This window comes from Prionailurus bengalensis, chromosome A3 (genome assembly GCF_016509475.1).
Source record: "Prionailurus bengalensis isolate Pbe53 chromosome A3, Fcat_Pben_1.1_paternal_pri, whole genome shotgun sequence".
In the NCBI taxonomy this organism is placed as follows: Eukaryota; Metazoa; Chordata; class Mammalia; order Carnivora; family Felidae; genus Prionailurus; species Prionailurus bengalensis.
The window spans coordinates 80,797,483-80,820,666 of record NC_057354.1 but is presented as its reverse complement, the minus strand read 5'-3'; the positions used below and the strand labels follow the sequence as shown (position 1 = coordinate 80,820,666).

Below are 23,184 nucleotides of genomic sequence, written 5' to 3'. Positions count from 1 at the left end.
AAGTAGGCTAAATTTGGAATCTGTGTCTTCTGCTACTTCTAGTCTCTGAGTTGACATATGTGACTTCTAAATACTAGGAAAAGCTATTCTTACTGTCTTCCGTCTATCAAATTCCTTTAAAAAGGAAGTAGCTGTGATGCCTTATCAATTAAAAAAAATTTTTTTTAATGTTTATTTATTTTTGAGACAGAGAGAGACAGAGCATGAACAGGGGAGGGGCAGAAAGAGAGGGAGACACAGAATCTGAAGCAGGCTCCAGGCTCTGAGCTGTCAGCACAGAGCCCGACGCGGGGCTTGAACTCACGGACCATGAGATCATGACCTGAGCCGAAGTCGGACGCTTAACCAACTGAGCCATCCAGGCGCCGCTCAATTTTTTAGCTCAAGGGATCATAAATGCTCCAACTCTCTGATTCTACCCTGTTTTCCAACCTTATTAATACCAAAATAATAGATGCAGTATTCCAGAAATCCCTATCCTTTACACAGACCTCCAAAATAGGTGACTACTTTTATTCTATCACTTTATACACTCTACAGCAAACCTATGGTTTGGTTCATGAGTATCCTAGGTACTGGAGAGTAAATGGTCAGGTAAAAACCAGAAGCAAATTAATGGAAGTATTCTCTGACCAGAGTCCCAAGTTCATCCTGACAGTCCTTCTACTCAAAGGAGGTAGACCAATTTTTACCCATTCACAAGTCTTAGCAGTAGGACATTATAATCTCAGAGGACTGAGGAATACCATAATCAACTTTAGCTCTTCAAATATGAACTGTTATCTCTTCTACTACAATGGGTGCTTAAGATTATATCCTCTGAAGTTAGTCAATATGTCATTCTTCCTCCTCCCAAATTAACATTACAAACAATAGGAAAGGGATTAATAAACACCAGTGCTTATGGTAAAAATGAAGCTTGATTTATAAACTACATTTGGATGGAAAGACTCTGAACAGACTATATATTTGATGGAAAGCCACAGTTTTGGGCTCAGAAAATTGTGGACTCTTGTAACTAGGTATGTCCCTTACAGGGACTCTGAAAACTATACCTATTTAACCATTTCAAAAGATACCAGCTCCTCTGCAGAATGGACTTTAAACCAAGGCAATCCCTGCTTCTAACTATGTGGATCTTGTCTCCTTGTACCCAAGCTGTCATGTGAGACAGAGGTCAAAGAATAGCACCTCGGATGCTGTGAGGACTCCAGTGAAAAAGGAATGCTCTGCTGGCATGCTACTATGTTTCCAATATCCTTCCAAGTGAATCTAATGCTTAGTCTGGCTTATGTTACCTGTATAGGTCTAGATGAGCCTATGTAGAATCCTTGGTTATGTTTCCAACAGCTTTAGGTATACTGGGATCTTTCAGATATTTCATAATGTCTGAATTCTCCGATAATGCTTTCCTATAAAAAATGCTTCAGTTGAACCTGATTTTCTGAGCTGTATTCAGTAAGACATTGTTATTTATGGAGGAATCTTTCCTTTTTCCTCTTGTTGATGTGTATTCAGAAATTCAATATCAAAGATGGTCATATTACCAAATACTGGTTCAAGTGCTGTGAGGATGCCATCTAGACGGAGGCACTGACTGTTTTAAACTATATATGTTTTCTAATACTGGCTATAATAAACTTTCTATTAATGGGCTTTGTTTCTCCATCTCCAAGGTCTATTACTCCCACTACATTTCAAACTGCAATTTTTCTAACTGCAATTCAAAATTCTCTTGCCCATTCACTGGTGCTGTACCTCTGTAGAATGCACCTATATATAATACTATCAGTAAAAGGTTCCTAAGAGCCAATCCCAAAATGTTTCCAGTTAGAAGTGAATTTGGCCCGGGTGGAACAGGGTAAGGATTTTTGATCAATCCAAGTATAGGTATCATGGATTTATGTTTACCTTCTAGCAAAGACTGTAATTTCAGAAGACATATTTTGTTAATTACTATTGATTTTACAGCAATATTCCATATCACTGATTAAATGAATAGCTTCTAGGTGTTAATCTAAGGTATCACAAAATAATTGTAACAGTCTTGTTCCCTCAAGAAGTTTACAGCTTAGTTAGGGAAATAATAAAGCCATACAATTTTTATCGATATGTGATTGCACTTTACGCATTTCTATTGCAATATAAAGATATCATTAATAGAGGCAATTTTTTAAATAATGATTTTTTCCTCCATAAACATTCTGTTAGCAATTCCAAAGCTGCAAGGAACAGCAAATATAAGCTGTGTTTAAATTACTGCCACTTTAGTTGGTAAATAAAAATACCCACCATACTTTATTTGTACCATGTTTATAAAATGCATTCATTTTGTTTAGTCTTAACCTATTGCTTTAACATTACTGTTGTTAAATTTTAATATATTTTTAACTATCTTAAAACTACTTTACCCAAACATTTTTAGAGTGGTAGTGCTGGTGCTAAAAAAAATTCCTGAAAGATAATAACTTTGGAATGGAATTTACATGTGCTAAAAAATGCAACTAAGGAAGCCAAACAACTGCCATAACATGCTGTGCTATTAATTTAAGTGACTGTACTCTGGAAATATAATAGAGGAAAAAAAAATGTAACATCAAAGCAAAAATGTTATAATGACTGGATTTACTTAAGAGCATGCATCTAATCACCACTGTCCCTATCTACCCCTGCTCCCTCAATATACATTTTGAATTCATAACTTTTGGAAAACTAGTCTTGAATTATTTAAGGTTTGAATTATGTGTCCTCCAAGATCACATGCTTTCCATAAAATGGGACCATGCAACCTTGGATAAGGTCATATATGAGTAAAGGTTAAATAAATGGAACAAGATAATAAGCCAGAGTGATTAGTATGGGCTATAATATGAGAAAGAAGTCCCTTCATTGATTTATGACCTTTCAGTTAGCACATCTTAAATTCTCAATATGTTCCAGACAATGTGCCAGAAGCGAGTGATAAAAAGAACGGTTACAACATAGTCTCTACCTTGAAGGAATTTCATGAAACAGGAAAAAAAACACATACATAAAATAATAACAGAAAATAGAATTCCAAAGAAACCTTGGATCATCACAAGTTGCATTAAAATAATTTCTTCAATTAGGGTCAGAGAATTTTAGACTATCTAAAAGAAAATTATTTATTCTACAGGAATTTTAGAAAATAAGGTGTATGTGTATTTTTAAGCAATAAGGGATACTATGGTCTGAATATTTGTGCCCCCCCCCCCCCAGATTCATGTTTAAATCTTAATTCTCAGTGTGATGGTATTAGGAGGTAAGGCCTTTGAGAGAAGATTAGGTCATAGGGCAGAGCCCTCATGAATAAGATTAATGTCCTTCTAAAAGGGGCCCAGAGAGATCCTTTGCCCCTTCCACCATGTGAGGAATACAATGAGAAGTCTGTGACCCAGAAGAGGGCCCTCATCTAACCATGCTGGCACCTTGATCTCAGACTTCCAGTCTCCAAAACTGTGGGAAATAAATTTAAGTTGCTTATAAACTACCCATCCAAGGTATTTTGTTATAGCAGCCCCAACAGACTAAGACAATAAAATCTGATTATAATTGTTTTCATTATATCTATAATTTACTCAAAAATAATGTCCTTTCTTTCCCTTTCGATAATAGCAAAGAACTTCCGACATACTGTTACCACCTTTTTTCCCCATTACTGTGATCAAAGTAGTACAACATTGCTCAAAACAATTATAAAACTGTGGGGTTTTAAAATTTCCTATTTATGGTACTAGGGCCTAATTGAGATTTAGTTTTAATCAAAAGTCATTCACAAAGAACAAACCATATTCTCCATTTAAAAGATCAAATTATATCTCACAGCAGTTATAAACATTCATGCTGCAAGAAAATGTCTGCATTTGTAAATAGTACAGTAGTAGCCTAAGGGATAGAATGGTCAAGCTTAAGAGGGAGTGGGCATGAAAGGTTTCTCAAAGTATGTGTCAATATTATTAAAATTTAAAGGATAAGTAAAAAGTCATTGGTGGCAGTAGAGAAAGGTTACTAACTTACCCTTCCTGAAGTACTTCAGCCACCCAAATAAAACAAAGAACTCAAAGATAGGAAAGACAGGGCATTTTAAAAACTATCATATAATTGTTGCTGAAATGATTATAAACATAATGCAGGGGCGCCTGGGTGGCTCAGTGGGTTGAGCGTCCGACTTCAGCTCAGGTCATGATCTCGTGGTTTGTGGGTTCGAGCCCCGTGTCAGGCTCTGTGCTGACAGCTGAGAGCCTGGAGCCTGCTTCAGATCCTGTGTCTCCCCCTCTCTCTTCCCCTCCCATGCTCATGCCCTGTCTCTGTCTCTCAGTAATAAATAAAAGTTAAAAACAAAAAAAATTTTAACTTAATGCAAATGTCTGCATTTATTATTGAAAGAAGAACCCCAAAATTTACTCAAATAAAAATAACAGCTGGGAGGGGTTTAAATAAAAAAAAAATATTGACTCTCTCATCTTACATGAGGTGAGTCAATACATTCTGTTTTATTTATTTATTTTAAATATTTTATTTTTTAAGTAATCTCTATACTTAACGTGGGGCTCAAACTCACAACCCTGAGATCAAGAGTCACTTGCTCAACTGACTTAGCCAGCCAAGCACAACTGTTTTATTTTTAATGTTGGTAGAGAAATACAGTTTCATTCATTTATCTGTCTGGCTTTTTTATCTTAGATGATAGTAGACTAAAATGAAAACAGAATGTATAGCTTCCAAATAACTCTATTTAAAAATGCTTAAATAAAGAACATTTGAGAATGGTAAATTTTAAGGTGTGAATGGAAAAAAATAATAGAAAATTCCCAAATAAAAGGATAAAGTAATGTAAGTGAAATTAAGTATGCAGTTATCAAAAAAATGTAACTATTAAGGGCAAAGAATATAAAGATAGATAAACCAAATACTGTTTGTAAGAGAAGTACTTAATACAGGTTAAAAATAAAGTGATAAATACACTAGGAAAATACAAATATAAAGAAAGCATGAGTTAAAATATCAACACCAGACAAAATTTCACGGCAAGAGGCATAAAGTGGGGCAGACTGATCAAATTACAACCCATAATGAAACTATTAGAAAATTAATTTTTATGCACTAAAGAATTTAGCATTGAAGTTCTTAGTATTTCAAAGATGAACTACACAAAAAGAATAAGACTATAAATAACTAAATAATATAAATGTAAAGTTTGGCCTAATAAATACATGCTGAATCCAACAAATAGAAAATATATATAAAAAGATACTTAAAAGAAAATTTACAAAAATAGATCATGTATCTAGACTACAATAAAAAAAACCCTCACTCATATGAAATTGAAATTTGAAAGGCTTCAGCATCTTATTTAAATAAAATTAAACTAGTAACTAACTAAAAATAAAAAAAGTCCATGATAAAACCCACTCTCCTCAACAACCCTTGAGTTAATTAAGAAATCAAAACAGCAATCATAAATTAGAAATTAATAATTTATAAAATGTACACAGGACAAAACATACACCTTTGCATATAAGTCTAATCAATTCCTTATAATAAACTTCCAGAAGTGGAGTGAAAGTGAACATCACTAGAATTGAGAAAGTCAAGAAAGTTTCTGGCTAAGGAGTTAAATGTGTCATATGATCAATGGAAATTCCCCATATAACAGTAAGAGTTGAGGCTAAGCCAAGAGATGACTGCCAAAGTGCCCTATGAATTTGGAAACATATCACCTAGATGATAGAAGTCTAGGGATCTCATTACAGAAATTTAGGACACTTCATTAGCTGAAAGGAATATGTACACAGTGCTTGATTCTCACTCCAATAATAAAGGTATGACATCAATTCCTTAAGGTGATAGATTATCAATAAGTATTTATTGCCCAATCAATACAAAAGATTCTAAATATTTAATCATCTTAAGTAGTCTGACCAAACCAGCTATAAGGAATACTTGCATGGAATCTTCTAGATATAAGGATACATGAGATATATACAAATCCAAACCAAAGAATGTGCACATAATTTATGTGAATAAATGTACATGAGCTAGGAAACAGTAACCAATGCATTTTGTCATGCCACCCTTAAGGCAGATCTTTACTTATAAGAAGGTTCATCCATACAATGACATAAGAAGTGTGAACATATTTAGGCCACTTTATACTATAATCAGTAGTTCCAGTAAAGTTTTATGCTTTCTTGACTAAGCTTGGACTTCATTTTAAATTATGAAAATCTGTTATTAACCATCAGCACATAAAGTTTTCAGAGAGCTAAATGGCATATTAAAAGGCTTACGGAAGAAAAAATACTCTAGCAGCATTCTTTTTTCCTGGAAAACTGAGTTTTCAACTTCTCAAGAAAAAAAGATGAACTTTTAGCTTAATGCTAATAAAACCAACCTGTAATTTTTGCTGCCTTTTCCTCTTGGTTCACTCGGTTCTCATCATCTTCTTCATTATCTTCTTCAAAGTCATCTAAATTGCCGATGTCAGCCTGCTTCATACTCATCAAACTAGCCAAACTTTGCATGTCTTCATCCCTACATCAATGATTTCAAATTTAATACACAGTTCATTAAATGACATTGTTTGAAAAAAGTTTAAGAAAATAATAATATAGTCTTTTTTCTAAATATTAATGAGCCCTTTTAAATAGTTGTACAAGACTATTGAAAAACCTAAATAGTCATATTCATTAATTTTTAAATGGCATGTTTAATTAGTAAAGAGCAAACTAGATTAAAAACTAACTAGTTAGGAGTTAGTTTAACTCTTTGCTGCCATCTATGGAAGACTAAAATTTTCTTCACAGGATTAAAGTGTGGGTTCCTAATCATTAAGTCTGGGAATAAAAACTTGTTTCATAAAACAGTGAGATAGTTTGCAAATCAATAAGATCTAGACTTTAAAATATTCAAGTTTTCAAAATAAATTAGAATAGAAATTCTTAATCTGAAATCCATGAACCCTTTTGGTTTTGTGGGTAGGAGGAAAAAGAAATGGTAAACCACTGTAAATTTATACGTAAATCTTATTTAAATGCGCATTTTTCTCAAAGGGGCCATAACTCCCCAAAAGTGAAGGAACTACTGGAACAGCATTTTTAAAAATTACAAAATGAAAAATGACCTGAATTGACTATAAGTTAAATACCATATACTGGATAAAATGTAAAAATGTTTTTTATCTTGAAGTATTTTAAATATAAGTATATAAAGTTTACCTTACTCTAAACAAATCAAATAATGAAGTCTTCCTGAAATATCATTTTCACCTTAAATTTCAAATAAACTACCGTGAGTAAAACACATTTCTAACACATTACATACAAACTAAATTTCAATCTGATATTCTTCCCTAAAATTCAGAATTTCAAATTAAGATACTGTTTCCCATGTTCTAACTACAATAAAATAGAAACAAAACAAGAAAACTCTTTTGTAAAGAAATGTTTGTTAACATTCACTTATTTTCTAAATATAGTACAACTATGCAGACTAAACTGGTTTTTGAAATTCTTTGCATTTTATCTCATGTAAGCCTACAGTTGACATAACCATTTCCCCTTTTAAAAATAAATTCAGTGATATCAAGTCTGCATGAACAAAAAAAGTTGTATTACCTTATATGAATGCTATACAAATTGCTCACCTGTCAATGAGGGATAATTTTAAGATATACCATTACTCTTGAAATGTTAACTTGCTTAATTTTACCTCTGTAATTTCCTCATACTTTAACCTTGAACATTTTTCTCTATGAAAGGTTAAGAAGGCAAGGAGTGTGGAGGCAGAGAGGGAGTTTAGGGTGTTTTAAGAGAAATTTCCACTGGAATTGAGACATTTGGTTTGAATTTCCCAGATTCTCCCAGGGATGGATGGTGCTGATTCACTTACTGCTTCTGCCCAGTGGAAAGGAGTCCACATTCAAAGGATCTTCTCTGATTTTGTTTTCTCTTTTCTTCCTGTGTTTTCTTTCCTTTCATTATGGCTTGAACTTCAGGGTAAGATCTTTATTTTTAGGTTCTCAGTATTTAAGTCTAAAATTTAAGGTCCTGAGATGAAAGACTGATTGCTTCCATTCTGCACTGTCCCTCTGCCACACTCACTCAAAAGCCAACTTTCCAGAGATGAGGCTTACAGTTATCTACCAAGTCATTTGCTGCCCTGTAGATGAGTGCCAAACATCTCATTTTGACTGACGCACAGAATTCAGTCTAATCAGTCAAGTAGACATGGCCAAATATAGTAACCACATTCCACTGGCTCAAATACATTTAGAACTATGATTCAGATTGGATCGAAATGTTCATAGCTGGCTTCCTTCTCTCACCTTTCAAATCCAGGCTTAGAATTTCCATTTCTTCCCTCCCTGATCTTTCTCTCCAAGTAAGTACTAACCCTTTCATTACACCCCAAACATACACTCATCCTTGACTTGAATGTATGCAACAAGCATGGTAAATGTTACATCTTTCCTGTTCCAGGCATGTTTTCCTCATTTTATACAGTTAGAATTTTACACTTAGGAGATCAGAACTGGTGTAGGAATTACCTTTGTGCAATGCCTATTCAGTACTTAAGAAGTGATTGCTTAAAAGGATAATTATATAGAAAATTGTACTTTGCTATACAACTTTTGGAAGGCCGGGCCAAAGAACATGAATTGGTAAAAGTCCCTTTAGTTCTTTCATCCCTCTTATCCTGAACTTTTCATCTTGGGTTCCTCTTATATCTCAGCTGCATCAAACAGCTCTACAAACTGAACTGTCTGTACTTCAGACTACAACTACTTACACTAAAGACAATTAATACAAAACAAACATGGATGGCACCCTATAATACACAATTTAAAATTTGGAACTTGCTATAATATCACTTTTATATTATTGTTCATTCTCTAGAGTCAAGAGACTATATACACCAAGGAGTTCATTTAATTCAGCCTCTGAAACAAAGAATGGCAAGAATGACTGGTATGCAGTAGGATATTCTCAACTGTTGCCAGTCTACTAAGTCAAAAGCTGTTTACATACAGTTTTTAAACACACTGAGAAGCAGCTTGTCTTTTTGACAAAAGAAACTTACGTGGCTTTTCCTTCCCGAAGGAAAATGCAAGATAATGAAAACTGGAGAGTGGCAGATACAACTTTTTTAGACAATGGCTTGAATTTTAACTTGACATCAGTCTGAGTTGGCATAGGGCTTGCATACTGTTTCATGTTGATGCTGCTAGTAGCCAGAGCTTTCCTTCGACCAGAAGGGGATTCCTGGAAGATAAAATATAATTTGGAATTTTGAAGTTATTTATTTTACACCCAAATATTTTAAAACACTATTTAAATAACATGATTAAATAACAATTGAAACTTCCTTCCCCAATGTATTCCTGTAACACAATATTGAAATAAAATTGTGATGAAGTTATATTCCAACTTTTACATCTTTAAATAAGGCAGACATAAATTGGAGAGAGCTGGCCGAGGTAGAAATAAACTAAAACAACTCTAAATATGTCAGAAAAGGGAAAGCAAGGGATGGAAACTAGGACAGAAAGCCTCCAGAATTCCTCTAAAAAGAGGATAGAACACAGAGATAGGTATCAAAAGTACTCAACAACTGTTTTCCTTCCTTTCATTCTATTTAATGTAATTAATGGCATTTCTCCTTTTTGAATGCCTACCATTTTTATAGAACTTCCAGCCTCTGTGGCATTGTGTCTCGTTTTTACTACAGTATCTGAGTTCTATCTATCCTCTAATCTGAGCCTTATTTCTTCCTAGGGCCTTTTTTGATCACTCCACTCCACAGTTCTCTCTCTCTCCCTTAAGATCACATATATCAAGGAAGAAACCGTTGGTTTCTCTGATGCCAAGCGATTCTAGCAGGTCTCAAAATTCTCCAAACAGAGACTACCAATTCATCAGAAATGAATACAAAATAACACCTATTTGCTATCAAGGGTACTTAACATTCTAGAAATAAGCTATCTCATTTCAAAATTATCCTTAATAGAATAATAGCCTAGGAGAACAGTGAAAACAAAACAGCAAAATAATGATTGGGCATTACCTATGTATAAGACACGTTGTTGATTCAAGAGAGATATGAAGATGATTAAGACGTAATCCCTTACTACGTGTTCTAATGGCAAGGGAACATTTAGGGAAGATAATTTGTAAATAAAGTAAACCAGAGTTCATATGACATCATTAATGTAAACCAGAGGTCATACACCAGCATTCCTTAGGATTTACTGGTTTGGAGTTCAGATCTAAAATAAGGCCTAATTTTCAAGCTGTGTGACCCTGAGTAAGTAAACATGCCTCACTAAACATCCCTATAAAATAAGGAGACTAAACAGAAATCCATTTAAGCTCTACAATGGTTTTCTATAAAATTATTCAATTTTCCAACCAAGGCTGGAAAAACTACCATTAACCTTTGAATTATTATTTAATAAATCTTTATTTTATTTGTCTTCTGATTGACAAACCTGCCTAAAATAAAGATATACTAATTTAATCAAAACATTAAGCCAGCCTCTTAGAAAAAAATTGACATTTCTGCCAGCAGGACAAGTAAAAAATGTAATGTAGCATCCCTAAAGAATACCTTGTTTTAAAATGTGGTCTTATCTGTCAGATTATGCACAGCAATATTATACAGAGCTATTAGTGCATGTAGATACCTTATGAATGAATTTCAAAAATGCATCAAGCACTTGAGAAGGATTTAAGCCCTCTCAGAAGAAATACTTAAGAATATGCAAATACCCTCAACTGAATCAAGTTGAACAGATGTGACTATCCCAAACAATACAAGTGTTCTTTCCCTGGTCGCTACTGTCAATCAAAGAATAAGATTAAGGTCCAAGGTTCTGACAATGTGCAAAATGAAAAAGTATGATCAGGTGGTATCAATTTATTACACTGATATGAACAATAATCTCTTATTGTACCTTTAGAATAGCTAACAACTTTTACATATAATATAGGATTTAAAGCCTCTGTTTTGGAAGCATGACATACAAACTGCCACACATTATTTTCAGATTTTTTAAACAAATCTGTTTCACAAAGTATGACACTAATCCCCTAATAATAATTATTTTTTATAACCAAATAAACTATAAAAACTAAGGTAACTTGGAAATGAGCATAATTTTGAAAGCCCAATTTAAGGATAATTGCTATAGAATCTAGAGTTCTGACGATTAACATTCAAATTCATTTTTTAGATAAAAATTTTGTAGAACGGTTTTCTGCTGAACTCAAGCAGTTTTTAACTTTTTGGTATATCAGTCTCTGAAACAACAGAAAATAAAAGCTACTAAATTCTAACCATATTTAGTTGTACCACTTTAAGTATTTACTTGCTCAGCAACAATGAAAACAGCCCTTTGTAAGGTCTGGACAGGTGAGCAGAACAGTCTTTTGAGTCTACAATATCCATTTCTATTGTTAACGCAGGATCTCACTACAGTCTGTGCTGGGAAAAGAGGTCTGAACTGTATTTCTAGTAATTCTCCACCAAGCTCCCACATTGTTTTCCTCTTTAAGGATCTTTCACAGCTCTACCTCAGCTCCATGAATCTCCACTTTTTACAACCGAGTCTAAGTCTTTACCAGCCCACAACTGATATCACGGCTATCATCAGTTCTATAAAGAGGAATGAAATAAGCGATTTCAGTGTGAGACGAGCGTGTCTTTTGCATCTTATAGTCCTTCCACAAAGGAGTAGGGGCCAGCCAGGCAGAGAGAATTTAGAATTACTCTTACTGCTGCCAGAGTCCTAATGCTATTTCATGTCGGGCAAGATACAGAAGGGAACAGAAATGAGAGAAAAAATAGTAAAAGGGATTTTAAGAGACAGAAAGAACAATGACAAAGTCAGTGAGTGTTCACATATATGTAAGACTAAGTTTCTGTCTCTTGGCCTACGTTCATACATGTTTGTATGTGAATCTGACAATATTTGAGGAATTACTTCAAAACTCCTAAAGCCAAAGTTAACTTTAGTGTTTACTAAAAAACAAAAATAAAAGTAAGAGAGCTTTAGACAATTTAGATGACTGGATCCTATCCCCAGAGATCTTAAATTAGCAAAACCAGAGATAGGCTCAGGAATCTGCTACATTTCTAAAAATAATATGTACCTCCCTTCTCTACTCCCAGCCCACCCCTCCCACACACTCACCACTACTACCAGGTGATTCTAATCCAGTTAATCTAAAATCACACTTTCAGAAATACTTCCCCTCAGAAAGTTCTTACATAATATACTCATTTTTGCTTAAGAAATATCACTTTCATTTTTCCTAAGTATTCTCTGTTATAAAAACGACTTAGCTTATATATTTCCATTTCTTTAAAATCCAGCCTATTGTAGTTGCCATCAGGCAAACCTGCATTTGAATGTAACACCAGCATTTATTCATTGGTTAATCTCTGGCCCATTTCTTCATGTATCTGAGCCTTAGTTTCACACTGTCAGATTGACAAACATTTTTTTAAATTTTTTTTAATGTTTATCTTTATTTTTGAGACAGAGTGAGACAGAGAGAGACAGAGCATGAGCGGGGGAGGGGCAGAGAGAGAGGGAGACACAGAATCCGAAGCAGTCTCCAGGCTCTGAGCTGTCAGCACAGAGCCTAACACGGGGCTCGAACCCACGAACTGCGAGATCATGACCTGAGCTGAAGTCAGATGCTCAACTGACTGAGCCACCCAGGCGCCCCAGATTGACAAATATTTTTAAAAGCTGGACAATACCAAGTGATGATAAAAATGGGGAACAATGCAAACAAACTCTCTTACACTGCAGGAGAAAGTTCTAACTGATATAGCTGCTTTGGAAAGCAAGTTGACATTACCTTGTAAAGTGGAACACATGCATATCTTACAACTCAGCAATAATATCCGTCTTAGATACATGTCCTGGAGAAACTCTTATAACAATATACTAAAATATCTAGTAGAGTTTTTAGCATACGGTAGGTAATAAATAGTATTTATTATTAATATTTATTGACCACTTGACCTGATTTATTACACTAATATTACAAGTAATCCTTCCTGGATCACCAATCTTGAAATTAGGAAAACAAATAAACATAACTCAATGCAGGATGTTTAAAGTAATGCAGCTATGGGGGCGCCTGAGTGGTTCAGTCAGTTAAGCATCCGACTTTGGCCTAGGTCATAATCTAGCGATTCCCAAGTTTGAGCCCCATGTCAGGCTCAGTGCTGACAGCTCAGAGCCTGGAACCTGTTTCAGATTCTATGTTTCCCTCTCTATCTCTCTCTCTGTCCCTCCCCCACTTGCTCTCTCTCTCTCCCCTCTCTCTCTCAAAAATAAACAGTAAAAAGAAAATTAAAGTAAGGCAGTTATGTTACTAAAATCTATGCATTGACCCCCGACATTCTTACCAGACCTAAAACAAATTCTCCACTTCAATGTGCACCCTCATTCAGGTGATAACCATACGAGCAATAGGTGAATACATGTTTTCTCTGTATAGCTTAAAAGGGAAAAAAATTATAATGACTTTATTTAAAAAAAATTTTTTTTAAATGTTTGTTTATTTTTGAGACAGAGAAAGACAGAGCATGAACGGGGGAGGGTCAGAGAGAGAGGGAGACACAGAATCTGAAGCAGGCTCTGAGCTGTCAGCACAGAGCCCAACGCGGGGCTTGAACTCACGGACCGTGAGATCATGACCTGAGCCAAAGTCGGATGCTTAACTGACTGAGCCACCCAGGCGCCCCCAAAATGACTTTATTAGTAAAGAATGAACTGATTATAAAATAAATAAAAACAGTTTTGTAAGATTCGGTACTTCTTTATAACTATTTTTAAACATTATAGATTTTACCAAAAAAGTATGTATCTAATCTTGCCACTTCCCCAAACCCCACCCAAACTAACAACAACAGGTATATAACATAATGGTAGCAAGCAAGTTAATTAAATTTAGTTAAATTTAGTTTATTCTTTTTTTCATATCATAAGAATTTGGAGAGAATATCTCTTGTCCAAATTATTCAAGTTAGGGTCTTCTTACAGAATAGTTCATAGTACGATGTTTCATTTATTATGGATCCCAAGATTAATATAATACCTCTCCTATTAAAATATTTGACAGACTTCCTCTACCTATTAAAATGTCACATAAAATAAACCACAAGCTAGAAATTGAACTCTTTCTCCCATATACAAGGATATGGGGATGTGGGGGAGCACTACTTCGATTTTATGATTTTTCAGAGTTTTATTAAACAAAATGTTCTAAAAAGATTGTCGTGCACTAATACTTTAATTAAACTTAATGGCAATGTTGATTTTTTACAATTGTGAAATACATTATAGATACTGAAGTATAAAACACAGAAGTACTATTTTAATGACTAATAAAATGAACATCCTGTACCACCATCCAGCTAAAGAAATAGAACACTACTATGTCCTCTCCTGAATTGCCTCCCTTTCCTTCCATCACCCAGAGATGACTACCACCTTGAATTTTGGATTACTTCTTCTCTCCTCTTTTCCAAAAAAGAATACTACTTATGTATGCAACCCTAAAGAACATGTTGCTGATGAATGGATAAACAAGATGTGGTATATCTATACCACAGAATATTAGCCTTAAGAGGTATGAAATTCTGATACATGATACATCATGGATGAAACTTGAGGACATTATGCTAAGTGAAATAAGCCAGACACAAAAGGTCAAATACTGTTATGATTCCTCTTATATGAGGAATACGCAAATATATAGTGACAGAAAGTAGAGCAGATATTACCAGGCGTGGGAGAAGGGGACACGGAGAGTTATTGTCTAATGGATACAGAGTTTCTATTTGGTATAATGAAAACAATCTTGAAACAGATAGTGGTGAAGGGTACAACACTGTGAGGGTACTTAATGCGACAGAACTAGCTGCACACTTAAAAATGTTTTAAAAAGTTTTGTTTGTAGATTTTATCACAGTAAAAAGTCAAAAAAGAATGTAGTGTCTAGTTCTACATATTTCTTAACTTGATACAATGAAATAACATTAACATTTTTGTGATGTGTTTCTTATGTTCAACATCGAGTTCTCATCATGATTCCGACTAGGTATTGTAAAGAGGGTCATTCCTATATTATTCTCGATCTTAAAAGGGAATGCTTCTGATTTTTCATCCTAAAATATGTTTCCTATAGGTTTACTTTTTCTTCTTTCAAAAATATTACTCTTTATAAAATTAAGTTCTCTTATGACTTTGAGGTTTTAAATCTACTTCTAATTTTATTTTTACATATAGGTGTTAAACTTTTATCACTTTAAAATTTTTTTTTTTACATATAGGTGTTAAACTTTTATCACTTTAAAATTTTTTTTTTCAACGTTTATTTATTTTTGGGACAGAGAGAGACAGAGCATGAACGGGCGAGGGGCAGAGAGAGAGGGAGACACAGAATCGGAAACAGGCTCCAGGCTCTGAGCCATCAGCCCAGAGCCCGACGCGGGGCTCGAACTCACGGACCGCGAGATCGTGACCTGGCTGAAGTCGGACGCTTAACTGACTGCGCCACCCAGGCGCCCCAAACTTTTATCACTTTAAAAAATATTTTGGGATAATTTAAGATCTTTTAAACCTTTAACTTATTAATGTGATAATTTAATAGATTTTCCAAAATTAAAGCAACTCCACATTCCTGGAAAAAATCCAAAGTTATCTGAGCTTGTTTTCTTTTAGAGAAGGTTTCTAATTACAGATATAATTTCTTTAATGATTATAGAAGTATTCAGGTGTTTCGTGTCTCCCAATGTCAATTTGGATAAGTATTTTCCCCCTTGGAATTTACACATTTCATCCACGACTTCAAATTTAGTGACATAAAACATTTTAAAATCTTCTTATTATTTTAATTTCTGCAAAATCTATAGTTTTGTACTTTTTACACTCCCAATACCATTTGTGTCTGCTCTTTTTTGTTTCTAGATAATTCTTGCTAGAAACTGTCAACTTCCTTGGGCTTTCCCAATCAACAACTTTTGGCTTTGTTGATCCTTTCTAGTATGTTTTCTATTTTAGTAGTTTACGTTCATTTTTACTATTTCCTTCCTCCTAGTTCCCTCAGGTATATTTTAACTCCTGAATTCTGAGCATTTCTTCTTTCCTGATCCAAGCATTTAAGACTATATATTTCTCTAAGTACTATTTTAACTATACCTCACATTTTATTATTAATTATTTTGTTATTTTGTATTTAAATATTTTCTAATTTTTCATTACAAGTTCTTTGACTCATGTTTAGAACCTTTTTCCAACTATATGGAGTTTTTCTACTTTCTTGTATTTATGTTTGTTTGTTTGTTTGTTTATTTATTTATTTATTCATTTATTTATTTAGAGAGCACAAGCGGGAGAGGGCAGAAAGAAGAAGAGAGAGAATCCCAAGCAGGTTCTGCGTGATCAGCCCAGAGCTTGATGCAGGGCTTGAACTCACAAACTGCGAGATCATGACCTGAGCAGAGATCAAGAGTCGGATGTTTAATTGACTTAACTGCCACCCCTCTACTTATCCCCTCTACTTACCTTTATGTAATAGATTACATTTCATTGATTTGGGGGTCACAGAATAGGATCTACTTAATTTCAATCCTTCAAAATGTATTGAGGCAAGTTTCATGGCTTAAGTCATGATCAATTTCATACATGTTCCATAGGTCCTTAAAAAGTATTTAACTGGTATGCATACACTGCTGAATCGCCTATAGAGCCAAATCATTCAATTTCTTACATGATAAGGACCTGCAGGGCAGTAGAAATGTCAAATATAAGGTCATGGAACATTTTCTAAAGGACACAAATCAAGGAATAAATACGTGCAAGAATTGAAAAGCTACTCAAACATTTCTTCTCAGGCTCCTTTTTTTCCTTCTGAAATAACCTCCTTTTATTTTAGGACTGTCTCTTATAAACAGCATATAGCCAGAAAATTTTTTAATCCAGTCTGATGATCTGTGTCCTTTAGTGGAGAGTGCAGATCAACAGTTCCCAAAAGTTTTTATTTCAAGGCCCTTTTAAATGCTTTGAGAGGGGCACCTGGGTGGCTCAGTCAGTTAAGGGTCCAACTTCAGCTCAGGTCATAATCTGTCAGTTCATGAGTTTGAGCCCTACATCTGGCTCTATGCTGACAGATTGGAGCCTGTTTCAGATTCTGTGTCTCTCTCGCTCTCTGCCCCTCCCCCTCTCATGCTCTCTCTCTGTCTCTCTTTTTAAAAATAAATAAACATAAATAAATAAACAAATAAATAAATGTTTTGAGAACTACAAGGAGCCTTTATGTAGGTTCCATCTATCAATATTTGCTTCATTAAAAAATTAAATATAAGAAATTTAGAAAATATTTAATTCACTCAAACATAACTAATAACTCATGTTAACATATTTTTATGACGAATAAATATATTTTTTAAAAGACTTTGTTAGAGCAGTTTTAGGTGTACAACAAAATCAAGAGAGAGGCACAGAGATTTCCCATATAATCCTGAGCATACACGCACACAGAGCCTATCCCATTATCAACATGACTAACCAGTATGTTACACTGTTTACCAAGGATGAACCTACACTGATGTATCATAATCACCCCAGATCCATAGTTTACCTTAGGGTTCACTTGTGGTGGTGTACATTCTATTTGTTTGGACAAATGTATAACGCCACATATCTATCATTATAATATTAAATGATATTTTACTGCCCTAAACATCCTCTATGCTCCACCTATTCATCTTCCCTACTCCCCACCGTTGGCAACAAAAAGTGATCTATTTTCTCCATATTTTTACCTTTTCCAGAACATCACATAGTTGTAATCATACAATTACATAGTCTTTTCAGATTAGCCCCTTTCATTTACTAATATGCATTAAGGTTCCCCTATGTCTTTTCATGGCTTGATAGGTCACTTCTTTTTAGTGCCAAATAATATTCCATTGGCTGCATGTACCCCAGTTTATCCATTCATCTCTTGAAAGACACCTCAAGTGCTTCAAAATTTTAGTAATTATGAATAAAGCTACTATAAAACATCCATGAGCAGGTTTTTATGTGGACAAAGGTTTTCATTTTGTTTGGGTAAATACCAAGTAGTATGACTGCTGGGTTGTAAGGAAACATTACTTTAGTTTTATAAGAAATCACCAAACTCCCTTGTAGCTGTAGCACTCTGCATTCCTACCAGCAACATATGAAAGATGTTGGTCCACATCCTCACCAGCACTAGGTGTTGTCAGTGTTCCAGATTTTGGCCATTCTATGGAAGGTGGATAGTGGTATCTCATTGTTTTTATTTGCAGTTCCCTGATGACATGATGTGGAGCATCTTGACATATGTCTGTTTGCCATCTGTACGTATTCTTTGGCTAAATGTTTCTTAAGGTTTATGTCCCATTTTTTAAATTGGGTTGTTTGCTCTTGTATTGTTCTTTGTATATTTTGGATAACACTCCTTTATCAGATGTGTCTTTTGTAAGTATTGTCTCCCTGTCTGTTGCTTCTCTTCTTCTCTTGATACTGTCTGTCACAAGGCCAGTTTTTAAATTCAATGAAATTATCCATTATTTCTTGCATGGATCATATCTTTTGTTTTCTATCTAAAATGGCATCACCATACCCAATGTCATCCAGGTTTCTCCTGTGTTATCTTCTAGTAGTTTTACGGTTTTGCACTTCACATTGAGATCACATTAGGTCACAATTTGAGTTAATTTTTGTGAAGGGTGTAAAGTGTCTATCTAGATGCATTTTTTTTTTTTTTTTTGCATATGGATGTCCAGTTGTTCCAGCACGATTTGTTGAAAAGATTATCTTTGCTTCATTAGTTTCACTCCTTTGTCAAAGATCAGTTGACTATATTTATGGGGTCTATATTTAGGTTCTGTGTTCTGTTCCACTGATGTCTCTTCTTTCATCAGTATCACACAGTAGTGATTACTGTAGCTTTATAGTAAGTCTTGAATTCAGGTAGTATCAGTCCTCTAACTTTGTTCTTCTCCTTCAATATTGTGTTGGCTATTCTGAGTCTTCTCCATATGCTTCTTCAAATAAACTTTAGAATCAGTTTGTTGATATCCACAAAATACTCTGTTGGGATTTTCATCGTGAATGATTGAATCTGTAGGTCAAGCTAAAAAGAACTGACATTTTGACAATATTGAGTCTTCCTATCCATGAACATGGAATATCTCTCATTTAGTTCTTTGATCTCATTCATCAGAATTTTACAGTATTTTTCATATACATCTTGTACATATTTTGTTAGCTTTATACCTAAGTATTCTGGTTTTTGGGGTGCTAATGTAAATGAAATTGTGTTAATTTCAAATTTCACTGTTCATTGTTGGTATATAGGAAAGCAAATGACTTCCATATATAAATCTTGCATTCTGCAACCTTGTTATAATCAGTTAGTTCCAGGAGGTTTTTATGTTGATTATTTTGTTTTCTAAATAGATGATCATGTATTCTGTGAACAAAGAGAGTTTCAAATCTTACTTCCCAATATGTATACTTTTTATTTTCTTTTCATGTCTTATTTCATCAGTAAGGACTAACAGTATGATGTAGAGAAGTGGTGAAAGGACATCCTTGCCTGGTACTTGATCTTAGCGGGAAAGTTTTGAGTTTCTCACCATAAAGCATGATGTGAACTGTTGGGATTTTGTAGATGTTCTTTATGAAGTTGAAGAAGTTTTCCACTATTCCCAGCTGGCTGAGATTTTTGATTTTTATCATTAATGGGTGTTAGATTTTGTCAAATGCTTTTTCTGCATCTACTGATACAGTCCTGTGATTTTTCTATTTTAGTATACCTATGTGGTGGATTACATTCCTCGAAATACTGAACCAGACTTGCATATCTGAGATAAATCCCACTTGGTTGTGCATATAATTCTTCTCACATTTTTTTGGATTTGATTTGCTAATAATTTGTTGAGAATTTTTACATCTATGTCATTAAGAGGTATTACTCTATTGTTTTCTTGTAATGTCTTTGTTTGGTTTTAGTATAAGGTAATGTTGGCCTCAGAGAATAAGCTAGTAAGTATTTTTTCTGCTTCTATCCTCCAAAAGAGATTGTAGAGAATTGGTATACTTCCTTAAATGTTTGGTAGAATTCATCAGTGAACCCATCCAGACATGTTGCTTTCTGTATACCCTCTATACAAAACAATTTAATAAGAAGAGTGCCACTGTTTTATATTTTTACAAATCTCTTCAATGTGTTTATATCACTCTAAAATATCACTAATGTCCAATTTGACAGACAGCTAGATTCTCATCTCTACTCTCATGTTCAATCTGTGTGATATGCTATTTAGATCGAAGTATACAAAGAAAACCCAGCCCCATACAGATATACAGTTGGAAAAGATAGGAGTATTTTAATGATCCTTTCAGACAATTTGAGATCTTCTTTCCTACTATATCGAAACTCTACAAATGGTATTTTCTTAACAGTTAACAGTAATGTGGAATCTGAAACCCTATCAATAAACTTTTCACAAACTTTTCAAACTCTGTTAAATTAAGATCCAAGGCTCTAATCATGCATGTTGAATGGGTTTTTTTACTCATGCATAATTTTGTAACATCATATGCTTTAGTCTTTTGGAAAATACGGATTATCTGAATGATGCAGATATTCTATTTTTTTAAATGTTTTTATTTTTGAGATAGCACCAGTGAGCAGGGCAGGGGTAGAGAGAGAGGGGGACAGGGGATCCAATGCGGGCTCTGCTCTGACAGCAGTGAGCCTGATATGGGGCTCAAATCCACTAACAGCAAGATCATGACCTGAGCCAAAGTCAGACGCTCAACTGACTGAGCCACCTAAGCACCCTTATGCAGATATTTTAAATGTTGACACATTCCATTATATAATACCAAAGGAATCACATTTGCTTATATCAGTACATATTCCATTAGAAAAATCTTTAAACACTTGGAAAATTATCAAGCTTAACATGTTGAAAATAAGTTTTGCAAAATACTAACTTTCACTTGAAAGCTCATATTTTATCATTGGGAACAAACAATTTCAGTCACTTTAAGTAGCAAGATCACTGTGTTCAGTTTCAGGAAAACGTTTGTTAAATTAATACCTAAGTGTACATAAGAATTCAGTCATTTTTTCAAGTAAAAATGGTGTTCCAGGGAAAAAGGGTGATTAGTTTACCACTCAACAAATCACAGAAATGCTTAAGTAACTTTGCTCTTTGCAATGCAGTATAAGTACTTTATGCATACTTTCCATTTTGTCAGAGAGAATATTAAAAAGACTTAATATTCAAGGGATGAAATTTAATAAAAATAATAATTTTATCACAACATCAAGAACATACATAAATGAAATCCAAAGAAGACTAGTTCCTATTTATAAAATTTCAATATCACTTCTACCTATTAATACTAAGAACAGAAGAGGCAATCGTCCTCATTGTTTTCTTCTGTGTAATGAATTCATTACACTGATGGTACAGCTCTGGGATATCAGCTTTGTGCAACAAAGGGACTTTATTAGGCCTCCCATCTTGTGGGCATGGCCAGTGCTAGACTTTTCCTGCATCTCCATGCAGAGGCAAAAGCAGTAAATCATGGCTTCAGTAGAAATCCTCAGTGGGAAAACTATGATGAATACTTATCTTCTAGACTTCCTGCTTTCAATTTATTTTTTATTTTTTAATTTTTTTTAGTTTCTTTGGGTTCTTTCTATCTGTGTTACTTAAGAAGTGCATTTACAAAGATCATTTGGTCATATTTTACCCAAGTTTTTAACTGTTTTCCAATAGGGGAGTTATCCATGCTAGCTAGTCACATCACACTGCCAGAAGCAAAATTCTCATTTGAATTTTACAGGAATAGAACTGAACATTTCCATAAAGAAATAGCCATCACAACAAAGTTCACTTCTCTCACACTGACCTAAGCTCTTAATTTAGAAACTCTTAATGACTTATTAGGATTGTTCAAGAATTTATTTTATTGGAACTCTCCAGATTAAATCTGCAGTTATCATTGTAACCAATACTCTCTCTTATTTTGTCTGTTTAGATGCTATGTTTCACCATTACCTTAAGCAGGTAGTAAGTATCTGATGATAAATTAATGCTTGCAGCATATAACCTTTCAGAGCCTCACAGTCTAATGCCTGATTTTGTTCATTCTTGACAATCAGAACTCTAAATTCTATTCTGATTTTATACCACTGAATCAGGGCACCAGGAGATGAAGGGACAGACAGAACTCTGGACAGCATTCTAAAGATGTGTCTGACACTTAAAAGTCTCAGTTATTAGATCTTACCCTCTAGCCCATGTGATTTATTTGCAGTAAAGAACACACTGAAATATTTGTGTAAATTACCATCTTCTCTACTGACTCAAACCAAAACTGTTAAATGAGATAATGTGGAATTGGGAGGGACCATAGAAGTTTCTTAATACAACCTGTCACCCCCAATGCAAAAGCACCTTATATCACCCCTAACGGAATTATCACACTTGCTTCCTGGTACTTTTCATTCAAATTCAACCTAAAAACTTTGTTTTGTTCTGTCTAAAACAAAATAATTTGATGCAGTACAACATCAGAATCAACAATTTTGCTTTTATTTATTCTACAAATACCTATTTGAAAGACTATTATGTGGCTGACGGTCTCTCACTGAATTTTGTGATAACACTTTAAACTTTATTTTCAAGTGATAAAGAGTCAAGTTAGAAATCAAAAAGTCCTCTAACTTTTTCAAAATTGTGATGCTGGTCCTTTGAGCTGTCATAAGCACCACATTTCTCAGTCCATGCTAAAAAGATCTTTGCTTCATCAGCAGACCAAATGGAATACTACAGAATTTAATTTGGATTCCATGGAGCAATTAAATGCTAAAGCAGACATGCCACAAGGAACTCTCTCAACCACAAAGACTTAATTAGAAACCATATCAGCTAAAATAACCAAACTAGATGGTTGGATGGAAGAGAATTTGGTAGCACAAATGTAAATGGAAAGAATCAGCACTAAAAATCTGTTGAGATATGTACTCAAAAACATTTGTAAAAATTATTAGTTTTAGAATAAAATCTAAATTCCCTCTGAAAAAA

The 23,184-nt window shown here is 34.2% G+C and overlaps 1 protein-coding gene across 15 annotated transcripts in view; it reads right to left on the bottom strand.

Moving 5' to 3' along the window:
- Window positions 1-23,184, bottom strand: part of EHBP1 (EH domain binding protein 1) — a 363,403-nt gene that overhangs the window by 189,655 nt on the left and 150,564 nt on the right. For 14 of the 15 annotated variants that reach the window (XM_043603483.1, XM_043603493.1, XM_043603482.1 and 11 more), the window contains exons 6-7: window positions 9,103-9,284; window positions 6,416-6,555 (exon numbers count right to left, since the gene is read on the bottom strand). In XM_043603483.1, coding sequence (XP_043459418.1) covers window positions 6,416-6,555; window positions 9,103-9,284 — 322 coding nt within the window. Of the gene's footprint in view, window positions 1-6,415; window positions 6,556-7,911; window positions 8,249-9,102; window positions 9,285-23,184 lie in introns of those variants that run through there. The other variant, XM_043603494.1, reaches the window with a different exon arrangement.